The 18,360-nt window shown below is 33.8% G+C and overlaps 1 protein-coding gene across 1 annotated transcript in view; it reads right to left on the bottom strand.

The window, feature by feature from the left end:
• Galnt13 (polypeptide N-acetylgalactosaminyltransferase 13) overlaps positions 1-18,360 on the bottom strand; it is a 224,234-nt gene that overhangs the window by 168,558 nt on the left and 37,316 nt on the right. Inside the window, exon 6 of the mRNA XM_015478926.2 lies at positions 13,776-13,956. Coding sequence (XP_015334412.1) covers positions 13,776-13,956 — 181 coding nt within the window. The remainder of the gene's footprint in view (positions 1-13,775; positions 13,957-18,360) is intronic.

The following is an 18,360-nucleotide window of genomic DNA, read 5'->3' as shown; positions in this document are numbered from 1 at the left end:
TCACTCTCCCCTTCTTTCTAAAATTATATTATCCATTAAATTGCATTATAATATTCATTAGGCTTAGAAAGCATTTAGGAAAAATGTATAAAGTCTTATGAAGATGTTCAAAGATACTTTAAGATGGAACAACTTTTCAGACTTGGAAACATTAGTATGCCACTTAGAACTTGACTTCTTATTATCATAAAGTCAGGAATAACCAATCACACAAATTTTAAAAAGATGAGAGCAAACATTACCAGAAAGAGTCAAAACTCTAATTCAATTTTATTTCCACAGATTGAGCTTATTTTAAAATAATTGCCTCTTTTAGGAAGTATTTTAAGGAAAGGCATTTATTTTGGGTGTCAAAAAAGTCATTGAATTAGAGAGGATATCTGCAATCTGATAGTCCAAAGCCTATATAATTTGTAATTTTTTTTTCTGGAATTTGGTAGGATGAGGACCACCTGAATGAGAGTCAACCTCCCACTCCATGTAAGAATGATCACTGTCTTTGTCAGTCCACTTAGTCTATTCTAGGAATGGTCACTTCTGGGAACAGTATGCTTAATGCTTATAATAGTATAAGCACTAATAATATAAGCATTAATAATAATGTAACAATAATATAATAATATGATGATGATGACTATGATGTGTAGGATTCACATGAGGATACTTCTGTGGGTGAAAGGCAATGCTAATAATAATGATGTCTAGATAACAGGCCTAAGTTAGCCTATTCCAAATATAGAAGTATGGATAGTCACCTTCCTTAAAGACTTCCTGTTCCCTGGTTTTAAAGTTTATTAGAATATCTTATGTTGAGTTTAAATCTATTTCCTTTATATTTTAAATTCTGGGGTTTTCAGAGTAAGGGTTAAGTGGCTTTATTCATTCATATACATGTTTCTCTGATGGCAGGATTTTAGAAATATAAATAATAATCACATCCATCTCTTATTCAATTCTTACTAGAGAGTCTCCAGAAGATTAACATCTAGCCTCTGTTTGACTATTTCTAGATAGGAAGTTCACAGCATTGAAAATCAATCCTTTATATTTCTAGATTGTGTTTTGACATAGAGCTTAAAATTGTCTCTCTGTAATTTCTTACGTTCTGAGTCTGTACAAATATCTAAGCCCTCCAGAGCTCCTTTAGGAAAAATTCAACATATTCTCACACCTTATTTCCAAGTGGAAGCCCCCACTTCTTCTTTGGTGATTCATATGACATAGATCAAAAGCTAGCTATATATAGTTTCATTTAATTTGATATTCACTTTGGTTATTTGAAAATATTCAGACACTTGGGATCGATGTTTTTTTTTTAATTCCAATAAGAATTTTTAATTGAAAACATACTTATTTAAATTATACTGAAATGGTAAGGTTTCTTAAGTTTTTAAATTGCACAAAATCTCTAGTTAATCACAGTTCTCAAATTTTGTGGTGTTTTCAAAAAGAACAAAGATGTTTCATCAAAAATGTACAAAGTTGTAAGACAAAATAATTTAAAATGTCAATGATAGCATAGTAGACCTCTTTTAATTATGGCAATTCTGAAAGAATATCTTTCAATAAGAACACCATCACTATACCTTCATTTATCTTATTTTTGACCACAGAATTTAGATTTAACTGATATTTGTTATTGGTATTCCTATATGTATAAAATACATCTTAACTCAACTTACAGAGATCATACCCGATTTAAAATTTAGTTGCTGAACCAGACTAACCAAATTAAAGGCTAATGTGAAGTCCTTCATTATTTGGCATGTTAGTTAAATCTATTTGTAAAATATAACAATCTGTTAATTCTAGCACATTTCCTGTAATTAAAACTTAAACATTTCAAGATAATTAACATAAAATTAGCTCCTGTGTCTTGTGTTAATGAATCAGGTGTTTGTGTGGGAGTGCTCTACAACACAACTTTCTCACCATGTATGTCATAGCCAGGCAAATGCCAGCATGTTGGCCACCAGCACTTAACACTGACAAATCCACAATAACAGTGATGCTGGAAAAATTACACAGAATGTTTATTTATCGAATCCTATATTTTCAGAAATTATTTCCACTTCCCTTTCAAAGCCCTAGCCCCCCTTCCCTTATGCAACTTTTCATCCCAGTCTGTATCCATTTTTCTACCTTATTCCTTATCTAAGATTCACTGCAACACTCCCTTTAACTTCATAATCCCATTTAATAAAGATACACAATGACAAATTGCTAAAGGGGAGCTGTTTCCTATTAAATATGAATTAAGATGCTGAGATAATCTGTCATTAAGAGTTTATACACCCAGAAGGAAAATTCATGGCTAGTTTTTTTTTTTATTTGTTTTTTTGTAAGTGACTATTTTAGAGAGAGCCCCAGAGGTGGGTAGATTAATCATTTGTATCATTTGTGAGTTTAGAGGAGACTTGTATCATTTCTGAGTTTAGAGGATACTGGGTTTCTCAATTCTTTAAAAGGCATCCTTAACTCTGCTTTCTCTCCTGAAAGTATATGTAACTGGGTCGTTCCAGAATTGAAATCATATTTTATTATAGAGCTAAAAGATGAATGCTACATAGGAATTCAGACAAATGTGGCTATCAGGACAACTAATGCCTGAGTTTTATTAAAAAGAAATATGCAACATGTAACCACCTGGAAACCAAAAAGCTTGTGTAAATGCCACTGAATGTCAAAGTGACAAACTCATTTCAGTTAAGAATTAGCATTCAGCTGGACATGAGTGGTGGTGCATGCCTTCAATTCCCACAATTCCGGATGATGAGGCAAGAGGATCTAAAGTTTGAGAACAGCCTCGGCAACTTAAACGAATACCTAAATAACTTAGAGAGACCCTGTTCAAATAAAATAAAATGGACTGAGGATGTAGCTCAGTGGTTGAATGAAGTACTTCTTTGTTTAATGCCAAGTACAAAAACAAAAACAAAAACACTATACTCAAATTTAATGTAACTAATTTTATATTTTTAAGCTGTTCAAGTTTAGTTATGCTAGATTTAAATAATAAAATTGGGGCATTCTGAAGAATAAATGACAAGCTGCAAGTAGATATGATAAAACCTCTGCATGCACTTGAATCATTTAATTCACATTTGATTATCTTACATCAAACAAAACTTTTCAGCCAATTCCCGACTAAAAGATTCACACAACTTGCACAATTGTTCTTGATTATTTGCATCAGTTAGAAAAAATTTGAAATTTCCCATTTTGACCAGTTCAACAAACCTTTGGCAACTGAATCATGATCCATCAAATGCAACTGGGTTAGAATTTATAAATTGGAAATTTCAACTATTGCATTAGTTGTAGGCACAAAAAAACTGATTAGACTAGAACTATACTGTTTTGCTTGAGAGGAGAATAAAATTAGATGTGTGAATAATATTGCTAATATTATAATATAATATTATAATAATTATTAAAATATACTAAAGATACTCATCATTCTGTGATTCAATCCATACAAGACCTTGAGTGATATTTATTCTATGAATAAATGGAAACTACTCAGGTTTGATAAGGATAAAATTATTTTGAAGGGCTAATTATCTGAAGTAATTGTTGAATTGCTAACCAAAGACTCAGGTCACAATGATTTACCCTGAGTTTTCAAAGTCAACCTTTCTGTAATATTAAATAAATATTATTTATACATGGAGCAATTAGTTTTGTGGACCACAAATAAAATTCAAGATAGTTGGAAAGAATTAGTATAATGGGAAATAATATAATAGCTTGAATAGCGTTTTTACAAATTGTAACTGTTAGAGAAGATGCTTTTACATTTGCTCTGTGATTAAAAATAAAAACACTTATTCATAAGGAGAATTATCTGATTCAAGTATTCTGCTCATGCTTATTGTCCTGACAGATCACTGGCTTTACTAAAAAAAAAAAAAAAAAAAAAAAAAAAAGAAAAAGAAACCACTAATTTCATCCAACTCAAATCTAAATCATTCAAGGAATGTTTCTGAAGAATCTGGAATGTTTCAGGTTTGGGGAAAACTGTTTGAACAACATGTAAACCAAAAAAGTCATAAAGGCTAAGACAGATTTTACTGCAACAATTAATTTTTTAAAAATTGTTTATAAATTAGTTTATAACACATCTAGTAGTCATGGATAATGCACTTAGAAATGTATATAACAGATTAAGGATTAGTGATCAGAGTACATGAAGATCTATGTATACATAAAACAAGGGTAAAAAATTTCTAAAATTAACATTAGCAAAAACTATAATTGAGACATGAATAAATGATTTTTTTTCACAGAATAAATCCAAAGGTAAATTAAGAAATGAAAAAGGCATGCATTCCTGATAGCAAGGCAAAAAAGCAACTGAATATCCTTGTAAATATACATGAAAATATGAACAGATAAGTATATACATATAAGTACATACACACCTAGTGATATGTTTTGGATATAAGGTATTCTCTTAAAATCTCCTATGTAAATGCAGGGGTATTCAAAGGTGAAATGATTAGAATTATGAGAGCCATAACTTAATTAGTAGTTTAATCATTTGAATGGATTAGTGGGAGGCAACTGCAGGTGAGAGGGACATGGCTGGAGGAAAAATTTCACTGGTATATGCCTCCGTCCTGGCACCTGGCTTTCTCTCTCTGCTTCCTAACTGACATGAATTGGGTAGCTTTCCTCCACCAGGCCTTTCTTTCATGATGTTCTACCTCACCTCCCACCCAGAGTAAGGGAGTTGGCTCACCAAGGAGTGAGCCTCAGAAAGTGTGATGCTAAAATAAATTACTCCTTCTCTAAATTGTTCTTGTCAGATATTTTTGTCACAGTGACAAAAAGCTGACTAACAACTTATATATGCAAAAATGAAAGGGTTAATAATACAAAGAATTGATGATATACAGTAAGTACACAAATACCATTGGTGGGACTGATGATGACAGTCTTTTAAGAATAATTTGAGTTTCTGACAACATCTACCAAAATAAAATGTACATACATGTTGATCTAATAAATTTACTCCTATGAATGTATCTGCATAATACTAACAGTAATTTCTAACAATAATTGAGTATTTAATATTTGCTATTCATTGTTTTCAGTGATTTATATCTCTTATTTCACTTAAGTCTCAACACACCTTATGTGAAGGGAAGACATTTTAATTATAGCTCTCATTTTAAAGAAATTGGGCTGAAGATATGGCTGAATGTTAGAATACTTGCCGAGCATGTGTGAAGCCCTGGGTTTGATAGCAGTACTGCAAATAAATAAATACATAAATTAATAAATAAAATCTTTTTTTTCAAAAAGGAAACTAAGTGCATAGTCTGAGTAGAGAAAGGTCAAGCATAGCCAGAATTTTAAGTAACCCAGACAGTTTGTCTCCAGAACTCTTATTTCTAATGTTTTTTTTTTTCAGTTAAATACCATATTTTAATTTATCTTTTATAGATTTAAAAAATGACAGTGGAATGCATTGCAATTCTTATTACATGTATATAGAACAATTTTTCATATCTCTGGTTATATATAAAGTATGTTGACACCAATTTGTGTCTTCATACATGTACTTTAGATGATGATGTCCATCACATTCCACCATCCTTGCTAATCCACTGTCCCCCTTTTCCTTCCCACCCCTCTGTCCTATCTAGAATTCATCAATTCCTCCCATGCTTCCCCTCCCTACCCTACTATGAGTCAACCTTCTTATATCAGAGAAAACATTCGGCATTTGTTTTTTTGGTATTGGCTAACTTCACTTAGCATTATCTTCTCCAACACCATCCATTTACCTGAAAATGTCATGAGTTTGTTCTCTTTTATTGCTGAGTAAAATTCCATTGTGTATATATACCACATTTTTTTTATCCATTCATCCACTGAAGGGCATCTAGGTTGGCCCTACAATTTAGCTATTGTGAATTGTGCTGCTATAAACATTGATGTGGCTATGTCCCAATAGTATGCTGTTTTTAAGTCTTTTGGGTATAAACCTAGAAGAGGGATAGCTGGGTCAAATAGTGGTTCCATTCCCAGTTTTCCAAGAAATCTCCATACTGCTTTCCATATTATCTGCATCAATTTGCAGTTGCACCAGCAATGTATGCATGTACCTTTTCCCCCACATCCTCACCAATACTTATTTTGTTTGTCTTTATAATAGCTGCCATTCTAACTGGAGTGAGATGATATCTTAGAGTAGTTTTGATTTAACAGAGCAATAGTAACAAAAACAGCATGATATTTGCACCAAAACAGACTGGTAGACCAATGGTACAGAATAGAGAACACAGAGACTAACCCAACCACAATTATCTTATATTACACAAAGGTGCCATTGGATAAAAGATAGCACCTTCAACAAATGGTGCTGGGAAAATTGGAAAAACATATGCAACAAAATTAAATTAAACCTCTATCTCTCACCATGTACAAAACTCAACTCAGAGTGGATCAAGGACCTAGGAATTAAACCAGAGACTCTACATCTAATAGAAAAAATAGTAGACTCTAATCTTCATCATGTGGGATTAGGCCCCAACTTTCTTAATAAAACTCCTATAGCACAAGAATTAAACCAAGAATCAAATAAATGGGATGGGATTAAGATAAAAAGTTTCTTCTCAGCAAAAGAAAGAATCTGTGAGGGGAACAGAAAGCCTACATCCTAGAAGCATATTTTTACCCCTCACACATCAGATAGAGCACTAATCTCTAGGGTACATAAAGAACTCAAAAAGCTAAGCACCAAAAAAACCCAAATAACCCAATCAACAAATGAGCCAAGGACCTGAACAGACACTTCTCAGAAAAGGATATACAATCAATTAACAAAAATATGATGCTAAAAGGCACTTACAACAGGGAGACATAAGGAAGGCAATATCATTATTGCAAAAATACAAATTTATAACCATAAAACATCTATAAAAGTAGCAACAATAAAAATTGACCTAAAGTCTGTAAGAATTAAAGAATTCAAAAGAGTTTTGATTGATTACAACAATGAAAAGCAGTTGTATGTCCACTACACTGATAATATTGAATACAGTTATTATCCCTTATTTCAAAATAAGGCATCATTCAGCTATGAAATCAGCCTTGTATCATGTTTTCAGGACTTAGAGAAAAAATTAGGCTTGCCACTAAAAGGGCTGACTATTTAATATTATATCTTTAAAATAAATCAGCATGATAAAAAACATCTGTATCTTACAAATATCAAGAGGTATAAACAAATATAGGCCTTAAACTTTAATAATGAACCAAAGAAACCGCTCAGAAGGACAGTCTTTGATAAGCGGATATTTCTAAGGTATTAAAAAAGAGGTTAAGGGACTGGGGTTGTGGCTTAGTGGTAGAGTGCTTGCTTGGCACATGTGAGGCTCTGGGTTTGATCCTGAGCACCACATAAAAATAAACAAAATAAAGATATTGTGCTCATGTATAACTAAAAAAATTTTTTTTTTTTAAAAAGATTAACAAATGGGGAGTTAACCTTCAAAATAAGTTCAAGGATTTCTCTCTCAATGTGCGGTTTGTCTTTACCAGGAATACAGATCAGATTACAATATTGCCAAAGGAAGATAAATTTTTCTCAGGTACACATAAATATCTAAAGGTTTGTTTCAAGAGTCTTTCAATTATATTTTCCATTTGTTTCTGCTAAAAACAAGAGCATAAGCTGTCCATTAAGAAAAGGAAGAACCACCCAGGGGTTATATAAGGACAGCTGCTTCTAATCACCCTGTCTATTGATACACAGTGAGAAATCCACCTCCCCAAAGAAGGAAAATCAATATTTATAGAACAGCCAGCATTTCAAATAAACAGCAATTGTTATGACTATAGTCTCTTTTAAAGTTCTTAAGCTTTTTACCTGTAACCAAAAGGGAAAAAATGCAACCATTTATAATAAGGTGTTCTTTGAAGAGGGATTTCTGTTTACATCAATTTATTTCAAAAGACTTACTGGGACAAGCATTCTGGCTCAAACTGAAGCAGCCCATTACTAGTGAAACCTGCCTAAGGCTTTAAGAGCCTACTGGGCTTTAAGAATCTGTGATGCCATAGTATTTGTAACCTTAAAAAGACAGCAGAAAGCACACTCAACAAATGTTGAAAATCTATTCCTCCACACTATTTCCAAGTAAATATATTTTTCACTTGTACACCCATTTAAGAAATGTAATGAGACACCACCTACTCTTTTAGTATTGCCAAATGGCTGGTGGGCATGGGTCCAGATAATTAGAACATATAGTATTATGAAAACATAAGATAAAATTAAGTCGCACATGTAACTGAGACGAGACGGGGATGAAGAACAGGTAGTAAGCATAGATAGTAAATGATTAGGTCCAAAATATGAGGGTAGATTATCAAAGAAAAGTAAATGGGTTGCTAACACCTTTGATTGCATTTCTCTGCTCAACATACCTCATGAGATAGACACTTTCCAATACATGTGATTATTCTCTGGGTTGCTGCTTCCTGGCACTTAGGGAAAAAAAAACAAAGAGGAGGTGGGAGTCTATAAGAAAGCAAGACACACCTACTCCAGCCTGCACCCAGTTCTGGGCCTGCCTTCTCTCAGGGGAAGTCTGCTATCTGCGCCAGGCTTGCTATCTTTCTTAGATAAAACTTGCCAATAGGTTTTTCAGGTGTTTAATCTTCAATACTGGGCAAATGAGGATCTGATCCTGATTTCCAAGACCCATATCATAGCTATTTTAGATCTCATTTTAAACATTAAATGAACTCGGGGTTCATTAGAAAAAAATCCAGAAGTATTTGATATTTAGGAACTTTTGTATCATGTTCCTCCATTAGATAATTTTATTGTCTGCCTAAATCATATTATGGTATTAACCCTGGAGAGCAAAATTTTATTACAATGCACACCTAAGATTAAAATCGTCAAACCCTAAGCATATAGGTAAGTCAGTAGGGCTTTCTTTTCCGATGGTCAATTCAGAAGAATGACATTCCTGACATATGAAAAGAACTCTTTTGCTCTCTTTTATCAGTGGGTCCTTAACCAGGGCTGGATCAGATGGTAGGACAACGGCTTTTTTTCCTTCATTCATTTATTAATTTATTAATTCTAATCATTCAACAACTTTTTTTAAGGACTATAAAGTGACAGGAAAGCTGCTATCTACTGAAATATGGATATCTGAGCAGATAAAGACCCAAATGATAAAAATTAAGACAGTATGGCAGGTGATAACAATGATTGCCCTGGCATCAAACTTTAGAGAATATACTTTTGGAAGGAAAGAATACCCATGTAATGGGAAACCTGATACATCCACAAAACCAATCAATAAAGTGGACAGGTATTATTTGTTCAAAGGCACTGGAAAGAAGCAGAGTTGTTATCATAATTCAGTTCACAAAGGTCTAGTACTTAGACACTGAGTTTTGGGCAACTGTGTAAGTGGAGAATAAAATTTGGTAATTGAAGTCCTAGAATAAAAAAATGCAGAATCTCCTTACAAAATGTAATAGAAAGTTAACAGATACCCAGATGTTCTTCCAGAAAAAAACATAACAATTTCCTTGGTCAAAATGCTAAGCAGGTTTTAGGGACTCAATATAATATCTTTTACACTCTTTCGAGTTTTTCACAACCATACAAGTTTGTGTGCATATTATAGCAAAGGGTACGATTCTAAGTGTCACTGTGAAGGTCTTTATGTCCCCCTCACCATATACCCACCAACTTCTCTCTTCACAAACTTATTCATGACCAAAGGAAATGCAAAATTAGAAACTGGAAAATTCTAGGGAATAGCAAAGAAATGTATAATTTTCATTTTAAGTTACAGAAAATATCAGAATCTATAGCCTAAATAAATCGTGGCAAAATTTTTTTTCTCATAAAAAATGACAGATTCCTGACAACCTGAATAACCCACTTTATCTGTTTTTGAATGACCTGAAACCTGCCTCCAGCTAGAATTGTTTTTAGGCATCCAGCTCTAGGTTCTGGCCTACTTTTACTCTTTTCCACTGAGAAGCAATGCACTGTTTCATGCTTTTGTTTTTCCCTTTTGCCCACTCTGGAGCAGGCTGATTCCATCACATTCAGGAATTCTGTCTTAGATACAAGCATAAATGCCCCAAAGGATGTTCCTGGATATTTTCAGCACATTCCCCAAGCACCATTTTTCTGTTTTCTAAAATACCTTCTGGATTAAGAGAGCCCATTTTAGAATAATGACCTTCCTCATGATATTCATTATACTATAAACATTATCCTTTTCAGCATACACAAACCATCTCTGCTGAGAAAAAAACAAAGTTACCAGTTTCAGACACCATTTAAACTCTAAAAGCTGCCGTTCCATCATAGTTTCAGAAATGATTCATTTATCTGTCTTTTTAACTCAATGAAAAATTATGTAACAGATGAATGTTGGGGCTCAGAGAACAATACCCTCCATATAAGAAGGTATTGTGGAATAGTGGCACCCCCTTCCTGCACAAAAAATCTTAACTGGGCTTCTCCAGAAATCTTCCCCATGGCTGATTTTAGGACTGTCAGCAAAAGAGTCTCTACAAAAGAGTTCAATGTAGATAAACTTACATTTTCATATTGCTGCCCTATTTTACTTTGCCGCTAGCCTAGAAAAAAATCAGCATTCCAGGTGCTGGACACCCCCTTACTAAATTTTTCACAAACATTTATCCAGTATAATAGTTTGTAGAAATGTGTAAACAAGGCCTCTGGCCTTGAGCTGGGACTTCATAGAGATGTCTACATTTCTAAGATAAGAGAAGTCACCAACTGTGCTCCATAGTAACAGTTGGCAGGGGGAGGAAAATAAAGGGGATTAAAAGCTCTCCCCTTCTCAGGTGTTGTCCTTGAAGGGTTATCTTGCCCAGAACAGTGAAAGAAAAAGCTGCTTTTATGTGAACTTCTGCAGACTATGAAATTCTGAGCCCCTCCCCTTACATGCTGGGTATAAAATTCTGAAACTACCTGAACTCTGGGTTCAGGGGATTGATTACAGCAAAAGCTGTGCCCTCTGAACCTGGCTGCGCCAAATAAAACTCTTTCCTGCTATCTTTGGAGCCTTGCCTCATCTGTCCCTACAACAATGGTATGCTGAGCAAGTTGATGTAAATGAAATTAAAAGGCCTTAGAAAACAGCTCAGAATCAAGGTTTCTGTAACTTTGTCTTGTACTTGCCGTCCCAGCCCCTCTGCTAAGACAGGGAGAACTTCTACGAAGTTCCCTTATGTTTTATACCTGCCAAAGAAGAAGAAATAACTATGGTCTTTTCCTGAGCTTTGTCAACTGAACTCATATTGCAGAAAGAAAGATTAAAGACTCTTCAACATCAACACACCTGGACAGACTTGTCACAAAACACACTTCTCTTTCAGTCCTGTAGATAATCCACTGTGCCTTGTGCAGGCCCAACAAACTTTCTCCCAGGCCATTCTGTGTTCGCTAAACCCATTGAGTTCCCCTAAAAGTCACTTAGTGTCCCCCAACTGTCCTCATTTTCCCCATCTCTAGAAAAAGGGTACATAAGTTTGTAAATCATGTGGTCCTAATAGGTAATAACACTCCTGGATCCCACTTATCATGCTGATTTTTTCCCCTTTTGCAAGTTAATAAATTTCCAAGGCTTTTCTCTTATTTAATCTGTTTTTTTTGGCCAGTTCATTCCAGCAAATCTTCAGAGGGTAGAGTTGGAAATACCCTTTAACCCTATACTGATATCATTTTTCACAGTAATATTCATTGTAGATGAATATAATGCATATATCCACAATTATTCTCAATCACTGGTATTCCTAAATGTAAGTTGTATATAATCACAAGTAACACATGTCCTTCCTCCATTACTCCACTTCCTTATTCATATTTGAGCTTATATTATTTCTGTAAGGGATGACTTGAATTCAAAAAAGTATCATCAAAAGAAAATGAAAAGGTTACATAAATGTCACTGCCTTGCTAAAAATTTAACATGTTCTTACTGAACTTAGCTCCTTGATCATCTGGTCTATATTTCTGCTGTAAAGAGCATCATATCTATTCGTGAAGCTATGTTCTTGGCAATAACTTCTTGATATAGAAGAGGCCTGAAAGCATTTGAAAAAGTCCTTCTAATCAAACTTTTACACATATAATGGCCTAATTTTCCTTACTTGCATAGAATTCTGGGTCCTATTGTGAAAGCACGTATTGTTTTCTTCATATTTATTTATAAAAGAAGAATTTAATTGCCTTATACGTGACTTCAGAAATGATATCATGTAAATTAGAATCCAAATTGACTTTTCTAAGTCATTTAGTAGATTATATTAGAGAAAACAAGGTATAGGCATGGGTATTTTTGTTGTTGTTATAGTATTTTAGTCAGCTTTTGCATTTCTATGACTAAAAGATCTGACAAGATCAATTTTAGGGGAGGGAAAGTTTATTTCCAGGCTCATGGTCTCAGAGGTCTCAGTCCATGGACAGCAGGCTCCATTCCTTGGAGCTCCAGTTGAGGCAGAACATCATCACAGAAGAGTGTGGCAGTGGGAAGCAGCTCATGTGGTGATCAGAAAGCAGAGAAATACTCCACTCCACTCTCCCAATTCAAAATATATACCCCAGAGCCACGCCCCCAGTGAATCACTTTCTCCAGCCACAGCACACTCTCCTCTAGTTACCCCTCAGTTAATCCCATTAAGAATAATTCACTGATTAGTTAGGGCTATAACCCAATTATTTCTTTTCCAAACCTGCTTGAATATCTGAGCTTTTGGGGGATACCTCACATCCAAACCATAGCATATGGGTTATATAATAACACTGATGACCACTAAGCCTACATATTAAACCATTGAAAACAAAATGCTTACAACTATGTTATAAATATAGTTGAATTTCTGCAATTTATCCTTTATCTCCTTGTCTACACTTGGAAATTTGACAGGCAACCTTTCTCTTGTATAAGTTTCTCTTCTATCTTTACATTGTTTCTTTTTTTAATGCCTTAGTTTTATAGCTTTTTTGGAAATATGTAATGTGGCTATTAAATAAAAACTATAAAATTACAAAGAATTAATATAGTAATAATTCCATTCTATTATTAGTTTTACTATGCTATTATTCTTCCAAAACATAAATTTTAATGTTTAAGACATATTCTGTCTTGTTTCTAGAAAAATATATCATCCTTCCTTAATCAGATTTAAAAAAAAATAAGGCATTATGAAACCATCTTTGCTTAAACACAAACATTTTTACTCATTTCTTTTTTCTTTTTTTTGGTACTGGGCATTGAACCAGGGGATAACCACTTAGCCACATCCCCACCCCACCCCCCCTTTTATGTTTTATTTAGAGGCATGGTCTTGCTGAGTTGCTTAGGGCCTCACTAAATTGCTGAGGCTAGCTTCAAACTTGGGATCCTCCTACCTCAGGCACCAGAGCCACTGAGATTACAGGCATGCACCACCACTCTCAGAAAATTTTTACTCTTAAATTAACCTGATAAATGTCAATTAAATTTGGATATCTCTATGTACTGCTTGCTTTATTTGGATTGAGGGAAATAAAGGAGAATATAGAGATATTAACTTTCTCATTTTAAATTAAATTGTGTAGTACAACTTTCCAAGACATTTTTTCTGCAACATATGGTAATAAACACTATTTTATTTAAAGTAGTAGAAAAATAGGAATAGTGAAACACACATTGAGCATGTTTAAGTTTTTGTGTTGCTTGTAGAAGAAGAAAAATGTAAGAATTGCATACCTGGGGATATGATATAGAAGAAATCTTTAAATTCATCCATCCAAACTTCTGCCAGTCTCCTATTGTTCTTGTTAATGACATGACCAGTGCCACCAGGGAAAGTATAAGGGGTTGCTTTCCGAAAAACATGACCAACGTGGGAGCAAGTTACAATCTCCAAAGAGCCTCCACATTGCCAAATCTGGAAAAAGAGAAATCATTGTTTAACAGTTACTATCAAGAATGCAATAATAATGTATACGAAATAATTGAAAATTTGACAAATATTCAGATATTATATGTTTCAAGAAAATATTACATATATGCAAAATCTAGAATTAGCATACTTACATTTGGCAAGAAATGCTACTTTGGAAAATCATAATATACTGGTAGCTTTGGAATCATGGCGGTAAGATGTAATTGCAATAATGTCATTTTATTAGACAATCTAATTTCTTGTAGTTAACATAATTGCTATTTAATACATATTTGGTATCCAAAATTTTCAATGACGACTCTTGGAAGACATATTATATATTTCTTAATGTTCTGGGATTTACTATGCAGCTGAGATTAAGAATTATATAAAGTATCCACAAGACATTTATTTCTATAAAATTTTATTGTATGGCCAAAGATGCACATACACACATACACAGACACACACAAACACACACACACACACACACAGAGTTGGCCTTCTATATTCATAGATTATACATCTGTGGGTTCAACCAACTAAGGATTGAAGATATTAGAAGTAAATCTCATCTGTACTGAATATGAACATAAATTTTACTTGTCAGTGTAACAAATGTCACAGACTTTATATTGTATTAGGTATTATAAATAATCTAGGATGATTTAAAGTACACAGGAGGATACGTATAGGTTATATGCAAATGCTATGCCATTTTATATAAAGGGCTTGAACATCTGCAGAATTTGGAACCCATGAGGGGTCTTGAAACCAACCTTCCAAAGTGGAATACTAAGAGATGTGTGTACACACACACACACATACACACTTACACATACACACATCCTACTACTACTTACACATACACATTCATATTACATATATATATTACATATATACTGTAAGATTCTTAAGGAAAAGTAATAGTTATTGCTATATGGAATTTCAATAACAGCTTTAGACTATTACTAAAGTCATTTTTATTTCATAAATATGATTTAAGAAGAGTTGCTTTTTTAAAAAAAGTCCTCCATTAATATGTAAAGTTTTATTATGTTATGTATAGGTTCAATTTTTTTTTTTGTAAAAGAAAAGGTTTTCTCCAATTGGCCCTTCAAGTAATGTTAGGCTTAGAAGAGGGCTTCTATTGGGCCTGGGATCCATTAATAGACATCCAAATTTTACCACAAGATGAAACATGATAATAAAATATCAGCAGCAATGGTTTATGAATTTTAGGTAAATCTATATTTTTTAAAAATTTTACTGTTATTTAAACTGTAATGTTAGCAGGAGGTTCTAATCAAACATTGAAATATTAAACAAGAAAAAGAAGAAAAATGAAATTCATCATTCCCCTCAAAAGATAGGCAATTAAATAATCAAAGTATTTAATTAATTTCTAACATGAAATCTATAAGCCTTCTCATAATTACAAATAGCTTTATATTCTTAGAATTAAAATGGAGAAAGTTGGTCTCCACTTATCAAATCAATACTTGCATAGTAGTCTGGATCATATCTCTTATGTCTTTTTTTTTAAGGATGTCACTAATTTATTCACCCCCTTGAAACATCAATCACTTTCCTAATTTCTTGATTATTTCTCTCTTAATATAACATCTTCTCAAATCATCTATCTTTCAAATAGTTAAAAAGTAAATAAATGAATAAATAAAATTACAAAAGAATTAAAAAATCAGCATTTGATCCACATCTGTATTCAGCATACCTCAGTTTTGCTTCCCTTCACTGTAAAATAATATAAAATATATCCTCTGATACATGTTATTTACTTTCCATAATTTACACTCTATTAACTGTAAAATGCTTCTTATTTCTACAGCTCCTCCAAAATTGGTATTGTAAAAATTACAATTTTTTTTTCCTTAGATGCATTATTTAGTAGATTCTTTTCTTGGATTCTCCTTTTCCTCCTCCTACTTCATTGTTTATCTACCTTCTCTTTAAATTTCTATTCAAATGTTAGCTTTCATCTCTCTTTGTACATTCAGTGGATGGTCTCAATTTGCTCCTGTTATGTACATGTGATCAGAATACTAACAACCTCAATATTTACAACTCAGCCTAGACCTCTCCTCCAGGATTCAAACTTGTGTATCCAAACATTAACTTGGCACTTCCACTTGCTTGTCTCAGAGATATCCAAGCAGCTATGTCCAAAGTGGAATCATACAGTCATTCCTTTTGTGTCAGCAAGGTTTTATTTTATTTTATCCCATTATGTTGTTTTAATTTATCAATGAATAGTGTCAGTGTTTTCCCAGGGGATCAAACAAAAATAAACAGTAAGACCAAACTACATGTTATCCTTGATTCCTCTCTTCCATTTCTCATATGCATTTCCTGAACAAACCTTATTGTGGAACCATCTGTAAAACAATTCTCTGAATATCCATCTTTCCCATTCCACTTGGGCTGTTATAACAGAATTCCATAGACAAAGGCCAGGCAGTAGTTTAAACAAGAGGAGTGTTTTCCTCACTGTTCAGGAGCCTGGGAAGACCATGATCAAGTTGCCAGCATGATCAGTTTCTAATAAGGGTGTTGTTCTCCCTGGCTCACAGATGGCCACCTTTTTGCTGTGTCCTTACATGATCACACACACACACACACACAGAGACACACACACACACACACACACAGATTGAGGAAGAGAGAGCAAGCACTGCAGTTGGGTGGCTCTTCCCCTTCTAAGAATATCAATGTTACTGGATTTGGGTCCCACACAATAATCTCAGTTAACTTTTACAAGCCCAAATAGAATCTTATAGGCTTTTAAAGTTTCAATATATGAATTTGGAGGGCACATGTTTCAGTCCATAGCACCACTTCTCCATTTCCAATGCCAACACCCCTGACCTAATAAACATATTTGTATGCCAACTGTAATAGACTCTTAATTATCTTGCCACTTTCACCGTTTCTGTCTTACAATTTGTTTTGTTCTAAGAAATCAAAGTGGTCTTTAAAAATTTAATCATTTCATTTCATTCCCTGTTTAAATTCTTCAATGCCTTTCCATTGCACTGTGCATATAAACAAAATCCTTTAGCAGGTTCTCTAAGATCCCAACCAATATGAGTATCTCCCTCTGTAAATGCACATGGTGATATTGGCCCTTTGCCATTTCTTACAATAATGTATCACACGGTTTTTCACACAGCAAAGCCTCAATAACTGCTTCTCTTCTTCTTCTATTAATATTCTGGCAACTTTGGATGCTTATTTCTCATTCTTATCTCAGCTGAAAACACTACTTCATCAGACAGACCTGTATGCTGCTTGAGTGAAATGACCAAATGAATGACAAAAATTGACTAGCAAGTTTAATTATGAAAATTATGGCAGAATTATGAGATTTAAATAGAAATATTTTAGGAGGATTTTAAATTACATTATTGAAAATATTTTAAAATATCAAATTAGGTGAAATAATTTGGTGAAATGATATATGTGCTGTTCCACAGGTCTTGGGAATTGAGGAAATTCTTTGGATGTCACAATAGAACAAAAACAATATAGAAATGTTTGGTGGTTCATGGTGACTGAAGGATCCAATCAAAGATGATAACACAATCATACACTAATCTCTCTTTTTTTTAATAAACAAACTTTAGTGAAATAATCAGGCACTTGTACCAGCACCAGGACTTTCCAAAAGGTGCCTAGAATTCGGAACATATAAGACATGGTTTGTTGTAGATGAGAATTTACATAAGGTCTTCTTATGATGAGGAATGCAGAGTTAGTGGAGTAGCTGTTCCTACTTCCTATGGGTTAGACACAAGTAAATAGCTTCTTTCCTTCTTCACAAGCTAAACAAGGAGCTAAGTGAGAGAAGGCAAGAGGGGCATTTCACTCTCAGGTAGTTACTTGCTGAACAAGTATCACTAGACTGTCTTAGTGCTGTCATTTGTATGGAGCAGAGTATGTACAGAAAGTTTTGGGGCACAAGTTCTTCCCCTCAACTGTCGGAGAAAAACATGACCCTAGTAAAATAGGTACAGAATTCTGAAGGTGGCATTGGAGTTATTGTACAGCTTCTTTGCAAAATAATTAGGTCTAGCAATGAAATGATGCTGGGAAGAAGGGATCTTTAACAGCAACTGGTCAAGAACTCAATGGTCTGGGCTCTAAATAGCATGGGTCATAGAAAAGAAAGAATGAGCTGTGGGATAAGAAATGTGGCAGATGAGCAACGAAATGAGAAAGGCAGTTGAGGACCCTATGTTGTGAGAGAAAGACTAAAATCTTGGTCTTCAAAAGATCCTTGGATAACATAAGGGATAGGGTCTGAAGATAAACACAGTTATAAGGAAATAAAAACGGTGTATGGAAGATAACCATGCTGGTGGAGGCCATTAGTGCAGGTAGAAGCAC

Source organism: Marmota marmota, unplaced genomic scaffold, assembly GCF_001458135.2.
Source record: "Marmota marmota marmota unplaced genomic scaffold, marMar, whole genome shotgun sequence".
NCBI classification, from domain to species: domain Eukaryota; kingdom Metazoa; phylum Chordata; class Mammalia; order Rodentia; family Sciuridae; genus Marmota; species Marmota marmota.
Note: the sequence above shows the minus strand (reverse complement) of the source record. Positions and strands in the feature narration are given on the sequence as shown.